This window comes from Trachurus japonicus, chromosome 16, assembly GCF_045865225.1.
Source record: "Trachurus japonicus isolate A0001 chromosome 16, Traja_1.0".
In the NCBI taxonomy this organism is placed as follows: Eukaryota; Metazoa; Chordata; class Actinopteri; order Carangiformes; family Carangidae; genus Trachurus; species Trachurus japonicus.
The window spans coordinates 32,407,681-32,415,148 of record NC_140922.1 but is presented as its reverse complement, the minus strand read 5'-3'; the positions used below and the strand labels follow the sequence as shown (position 1 = coordinate 32,415,148).

General features: G+C 43.0%; 2 protein-coding genes across 2 annotated transcripts in view; one reads left to right on the top strand and one right to left on the bottom strand.

The window, feature by feature from the left end:
- The first annotated feature begins 237 nt into the window (after positions 1-237).
- On the top strand, positions 238-6,803 carry LOC146972685 (NLR family CARD domain-containing protein 3-like). The gene is made up of 7 exons (XM_085803088.1): positions 238-356; positions 520-748; positions 1,572-3,366; positions 3,448-3,621; positions 3,970-4,143; positions 4,265-4,311; positions 6,181-6,803. Exons 2-7 carry the CDS (start codon positions 709-711, stop codon positions 6,702-6,704), a joined length of 2,754 nt encoding a protein of 917 aa, XP_085659214.1. The 5' UTR covers positions 238-356; positions 520-708; the 3' UTR covers positions 6,705-6,803.
- The window catches only part of LOC146972680 (uncharacterized), a 98,452-nt gene continuing 97,685 nt past the window's right edge, over positions 6,702-7,468 (bottom strand). Inside the window, exon 12 of the mRNA XM_085803089.1 lies at positions 6,702-6,734. The gene's annotated coding sequence lies outside the window, so the exon portion shown is untranslated. The remainder of the gene's footprint in view (positions 6,735-7,468) is intronic.

Below are 7,468 nucleotides of genomic sequence, written 5' to 3'. Positions count from 1 at the left end.
CGCCTCGTTGGCGTGGCGAAGCTGCGCTGCGCTTAGACTTCACTCGGCCTAGGAAACTAGGGCCCAAAATAACCTTTTTATCAGCTTTAGCACCCTGAAGTACCAAGAACAATGTCTTTCTAAGTCTAAGGTAAAGCAGTGCACACTGTTAGTTACGCAACTGATGGTGTTAGGGTTTGGAGAGGGGGTTCTCTCAGGAGATCGTTGAACTTAGAGGGAAACCACCTCTCTCATATTTAGTAGGTTGTAGAAGTGCAGTCGTCATCACTGATGCATCATGTTTTCTCCACAGGGTCAACCAGGAGACATCGGAGATTTACACTGGCTCTCAAAAACACCTGGAATCTGTGTTTCTGGTGTGTATGGGGGGCGTTGCATCATGAATGGTTGTATGGAGTGTATTGACCGAGAGGGAAAAAGTCTGAGCTAGGCAGAGAATTTCAGAGTGTTGCATATATGAGCTTTCACAGCTGATTGTATATCATCTGAGTCATATTACTGAATATTGTTTTCTTCCAGCTTCTTCAGGAGAAAACGTTTGCTTTTGTGAAGAAAGAACTTGAGAAGTTCCAGAAGCTCCTGAGTCCAGATTACTCTGACTACCCCCAGAGTCAAGGAGAGGATGAGGAGGTGGGTAATGATGAAGAGGAAGAGCAGAGGAGGAGCAGAAGAGAAGCTTTTCTGAACATCACACTTCAGTTCCTGAGGATGATGGAGGAGGAGGAGCTGGCGGACGCTCTGCAGAACAGTAGGTGGATTTTCGTAGATGTAGAAGACAATAAAATGTGAAAATGTTGCATTAGCACAATGAAAATATGCATCTTCATCTTCTAAACTGCACACTTTTTATCCAGCTAATAAAGACAATAGAGTAGATATTCAGTGAGATATACTGTATACTGTATATGGGGTTTAAAGTACTAGATGACTGGACTACTGCAACCTAATAACGACACCCCTATATACAGTTTTTTTTTTTTTTTTACTTATTCACTGCTCCCTGTGTCATGCTCCTAACATGTTTCACAGTTAATACATTGGCATTTTTATGGAGTATTTATTTCAATTCTGATTTTGAACCATAATCAGTGAGCTTGATTTCTGTCCATGTCTGTGTCCTGTGTTGTTTGAAGTGTCCTTTGTTCTATCTTTGTACATGTTAATGTCCTCCTACTGCAAAACAAATCTAAATCAATCTTAAATCATCCAGTCACTGGCAGCAGTTTGTCCTCCTGTAAACCTTTCAGTTTCTTTGATGGATCATAATTTGATGTTGTACAGGTACATTTGTACAATGTAAGTCTTAAGACAGAACTCTTACTGTACTTTGGTTCTACAAGGATCCAATTGCTGATAACAAGGAGACTGACCTTGTGGTATGGTCTGACTGTAACCGCTGACCAAGTTATTTGGGGGACATGGCCATAAGCCTTCTCCAAGTCCACACAGAAGATTGACCAGCCGAACTCCATACCCCTTTAGTACCCCTGCAATCATCTCTTAATGTTGTACAGGTGCATCAGTATAATTTAAGATTAAACTTACAGAATGTTTGTCATTTTTCCTTGTAGGAATACAAACTGCAGTTTGTTGTAAACTCAAATCTAACATGAAGAAGAAGTTCCAGTGTGTGTTTGAGGGCATTGCTAAAGCAGGAAACCCAACCCTTCTGAACCAGATCTACACAGAGCTCTACATCACAGAGGGAGGGAGTGGAGAGGTCAATGATGAACATGAGGTCAGACAGATTGAAAAAGCATCCAGGAAACCAGACAGACCTGAAATAACCATCAGACAAGAAGACATCTTTAAAGCCCCACCTGGAAGAGACCGACCAATCAGAACAGTGATGACAAAGGGAGTGGCTGGCATTGGGAAAACAGTCTTAACACAGAAGTTTACTCTAGACTGGGCTGAAGACGAAGCCAACCAGGACATACACTTCACCTTTCCATTTACTTTCAGAGGGCTGAACGTGCTGAAAGAGAAAAAGTTGAGCTTGGTGGAACTTGTCCATCACTTCTTCTCTGAAACCAAAGAAGCAGGAATCTGCAGGTTTGATCAGTTCCAGGTCGTCTTCATCTTTGACGGTCTGGACGAATGTCGACTTCCTCTGGACTTCCACAACACTGAGATCCTGACTGATGTTAATGAGTCCACCTCAGTGGAAGTCCTTTTGACCAACCTCATCAGGGGGAACCTGCTTCCCTCTGCTCGCCTCTGGATAACCACACGACCTGCAGCAGCCAATCAGATCCCTCCTATGTGTGTTGACATGGTGACAGAGGTCAGAGGGTTCACTGACCCACAGAAGGAGGAGTACTTCACGAAGAGGTTCAGAGATGAGGAGCAGGCCAGAGAGATCATCTCCCACATCAAGACATCACGAAGCCTCCACATCATGTGCCACATCCCAGTCTTCTGCTGGATCACTGCTACAGTTCTGGAGGAGCTGTTGAAGACCAGAGAGGTAGGAGAGCTGCCCAAGAACCTGACTCAGATGTACATCCACTTCCTGGTGGTTCAGTCCAAAGTGAAAAAGGTCAAGTATGATGGAGGAGCTGAGACAGATCCACACTGGTGTCCAGAGAACAGGAAGATGATTGAGTCTCTGGGAAAACTGGCTTTTGAGCAGCTGCAGAAAGGAAACCTGATCTTCTATGAATCAGACCTGACAGAGTGTGGCATTGATATCACAGCAGCCTCAGTGTACTCAGGAGTGTTCACACAGATCTTTAAAGAGGAGAGAGGCCTGTACCAGGACAAGGTGTTCTGCTTTGTCCATCTGAGTGTTCAGGAGTTTCTGGCTGCTCTTCATGTGTATCTGACCTTCATCAACTCTGGAGTCAATCTGATGTCAGAGGAACAATCAGACACTCTGTGGTCCTGGCTGTTTGGAGACAAAACTGAAGTATTCTACCAGAGTGCTGTGGACAAGGCCTTGCAGAGTCCAAACGGACACCTGGACCTGTTCCTCCGCTTCCTCTTGGGTCTGTCACTGGAGACCAATCAGTCTCTCCTACGTGGCCTGGTGACAAAGACAGAAAGCAGTTCACAGATCAATGAGGAAACAATCAAGTACATCAAGAAGAAGATCAGCGAGGATCCGTCCCCAGAGAAAAGCATCAATCTGTTCCACTGTCTGAATGAACTCAATGATTGTTCTCTAGTGGAGGAGATCCAACAATACCTGAGTTCAGGATGTCTCTCCACAGATAATCTGTCTCCTGCTCAGTGGTCAGCTCTGGTCTTCATCATACTGTCTTCAGATAAAGATCTGGACATATTTGACCTGAAGGAATATTCATCTACAGAGGAGGCACTTCTGAAGCTGCTGCCAGTCGTCAGAGTCTGCACGAAAGCTCTGTAGGTTTAAAACTACATACGTACTGTACATTAACTCTACAAAAAATGAAAATGTCTGACAGTTTTTTGTTGCTTCTTCAGGCTGAGTTGCTGTAACCTGTCAGAGAAAAGCTGTGAAGCTTTGGCCTCAGTTCTGAGTTCCCAGTCCTCCAGACTAAGAGAACTGGACCTGAGTAACAACGACCTGCAGGATGCAGGAGTGGAGCTGCTCTGTGGTGGACTGCAGAGTCCACACTGTACACTGGAAACTCTGAGGTCAGGATTCATCTACCTGTTCATCTCATGACCTTTTGAAACCATGCTCAGTACAGTTTGGAAAAACCCAGTTAATAAATGCCTAATATTAGAGTAACCTTTTGCATATTTTCTGAGTCAGAAGTTCCAACCGGACTGTCTGTATTAGTTAATTAGGATCATTCCTGGTTCTAAAAGATTATAAATCATATCAAATGTGCTAATTTTTGGCAAAACACCTCTTTGTAAACTAGCTATGATTGTATCTAACAGGCATTAGATAGCAATTTTTTGCTTCTCACAAAGTGTGTGTGTGTGTGTGTGTGTGTGTGTGTGTGTGTGTGTGTGTGTGTGTGTGTGTGTGTGTAGGCTGTCTGGCTGTCTAATCACAGAGAAAGGCTGTGCTTCCTTGGCCTCCGCTCTGAGCTCCAACCCCTCCCATCTGAGAGAACTGGACCTGAGCTACAATCATCCAGGAGACTCTGGGGTGAAACTTCTTTCTGCTGGACTGGAGGACCCAGACTGGAGATTGGAGAAACTCAGGTATGAACAGATAAATCCTACAGCTACCTCCTTTCAGTGGGGTTTGTATATTATTAAGAAAAAAACAGAATATTCCATTTTGATTGAAGTTAATTATTGCTGGTCTTTGTCTTTGCACCAGATTGGACCATGTTCACTCTATGTCAATGACGCCTGGTCTGAGGAAGTGTAAGTGTGCTTTTTTGTTGAGATAATGACTGAAGTAGTTCACAATGATTTTTTAAATTAGAAATTGTTGGATGAATATTGCTGCTATGAGATTGCGAGCTGACTGACTCGTTGTCACTCACTTCTTGCAGCAGCATCCACACATTACACAAATACAAGATGGCGGCAGTGTCTTTTTGGTGTTGCAGACTTTTTCCATCTTTATTTCATGTTTTTTTTGGTCCAGCACCCACCCAACATTGGGCTATGAGGATGTGTGTGCTTTTTTTTCACATCAGTCAAGTTTCACTCAAAAAAAACTCAAAAATTCATTCAGTGTATTCACAGTTTATTCAAGGATTCATTCAATATATTCAAAGATTCATTCAATATATTCAAAATTTCATCCAATATATTCAAGGTTTATTCCATATAGATCCATTATATATATCCAAAGTAGGGATGCACCGAATATTTGGTAACCGAATATATTCGGCCGAATATTGCAAAAAAAGCAACATTCGGCCTTCGGTGGAATGAGCGCAAAGCAAGGCTGAATATTTAGAAAAAAAAAAAAAAGTCTGATAAATCCGTGGTCGCGCAACGATCGAAATGGCAGCTTTATTAGTAAGTGACTCCTACTGGAAAAACAACAGCAACAAGAGCAGTGGGGGGAAAGCTGCACAGCGACCACGCGCACCGTTGCTCGCACTCCAAGAGCTCGGTGCGTCCTGTCTGCAGCGGAGACACGGCCACTGAGAGGCTGAGTGCCGGGACCGTTCCTGTAGCAACGCGCCTTTTAATTAATCATTTAAAAACCAAACACCCTGAACAACATGCTGAGTAAGAGAGGGAGCGGCTGCACCAGTTAAAACGAAAGTTCCTCGTCCCAGCATGTCGCCCACTCCGTCCGTGGCCGACAGCTTTTAAAACAGTGTTTCCCAACCTTGGGGTCGGGACCCCACGTGGGGTCCCCTGAAATTCAAATGAGGTCGCCTGAAATGTCTAGTAGCCTAATTGATGAATTAAAAAAAATCTGACCAAGAAAGGTTAGGAACCACTGTTTTAAAAGACACTTGGGTTTTTTTGGAATGTGCTTGCATAGATCTTTCAGCACTCACAATGGGCCAAACTTTATATTACTTGTTGTGCTTTTTTGATGAGCAACGGCAACTGGAATATTCAAAAACTGTCAGAATAGTCAATAAACATTTACTTTCTTTGAAAATTAAGTTACTTTTTTTTTTTTATTTAAAAACTTTATAACCACTTTCGGTATTCGGCTTCGGCCAAAAAATGCCATTCGGTGCACCCCTAATCCAAAGATTCATTCAATATAAGATTCATTACATATAATGATTCATTCAATATATTCCAGATTCATTCTATATAAGATAAGATGAGATATACTTTATTGTCCCCTAGGGGTAATTCGTTGTGGGCAAAAAGTGCAAGGAGACTGCATCGCCATAGGAAAAACACAAGACAAACCGCATCACAGTATAGACACATGACAACAATACATAACCATAACATTAATCATACTATGATGACATGGCATCCTGAGCATGAGACAATATACAGCACCAATAGATGAATAAATAAGACTATTACACAACCGTAAATCCATACCGAGAGTCTGTAAGAACATCACAAGAATTAAGAACCAACAATGGGATTAAAAATAATATAAATAAAAAATGGGACACCATCGATAAATAAGGATAAAATGTAGTAAAAAAAATAAGTAACCAGCCATTTTCCACACACACACACACACACACACACACACACACACACACACACACACATAGAGGCAAATGTGGTAAAATGTTATGTATTATGTTATTTGTCATATTAGAAAAGGCTGTTATATTTCCTCTCCATCAGATGCCCGTGAACTCACACTGGACCCAAACACAGCAAACCGAAAACTCATACTCTCGGACAACAACAGAAAAGTGACAATGGGGAAGGAGGAGCAGCCGTATCCTGATCATCCAGACAGATTTGACTACTGGGAACAGCTGCTGTGTACAGATGGTTTGAATGGTCGCTGTTACTGGGAAGTTGAGTGGGTTGGACAGGTTTACATAGGAGTGACGTACAAAGGGATCAGTAGGAGAGGGGAGAGTGACGACTGCTGTCTTGGGCATAATAAACAGTCTTGGGGTTGGAGATTCTCTAAGAAAGGTTGGCACAGAAACAAAAGATTATCCATCTGGAGACACCCCTCTGGCAGAGTTGGGGTGTACCTCGACTGGGATGCTGGCACACTGTCTTTCTACTCCATCTCCTCTAATGAACTGATCCACATCCACACTCACCAAACCAAGTTCACTGAACCGGTCTACCCTGCCTTCAGGATTAAGACAGGACCTTTCAAGTCCTCAGTGCATTTGTGTTGGAAATGAAGAAGCTTCACCAGGGTTGGACACTGTTGCCTCACCGCAGTTTTAAAAAGTGGTTGTCTGAGTTTCCATAGCCTTCTGTCACCCCCAACCAGTCTGCCCAGTGTGTTTCCTACCACATTGCTGCTGCTGCTGACTTTGTTTTTTGTTTTTCGATCCATTCTGAGTAAAAACTCGACAACGGACTTGTGGTAGTGGAAAGTCTAGAAGATCAGCAGTTTCAGAATTGCTCAAAGTGGTCATACAAGACATGTAGCCTAACATCTGTTTAATAAATGCAGGACATTATATTGAGGAACTTCGTTGAAGGTTCATAGTAAGCCGTAGGAGGGAGCCCCAGAATAGATGAGTTTTGAATAGATTTTTGCAGAGCTGGACACTGATAGGAGCCTCGGATGAAAAAACAGAGTCTGGACTGAGACTGTCTTGTGAGTGGGGACCGCATCATCACACACAGTGGACAAGAGCTGAGGCAGTGAGTTGCAGAATTACGTGACCTTTTGGGTTGACTGAAGACTGATGTGCTGCTGCAGTCTGGACCATCTGTGGGTTTCACTGTGCACAAAGGAAGGTCTACCATGACCTGGACCAAGAGCTGGCTGGTAGACTGGGTCAAGAAATGCCTGAATTTTTCGGATGTATGGAGCAAATCGGGATGAGTAAGAGATGGATGAAACACAGTTCCTAATGAGAGTTTTTGCAGCAATGAAATTTCAGGGAACTTTGGTCTTTAATACATGAGAATTAATTATTGTAACAACAGTCAG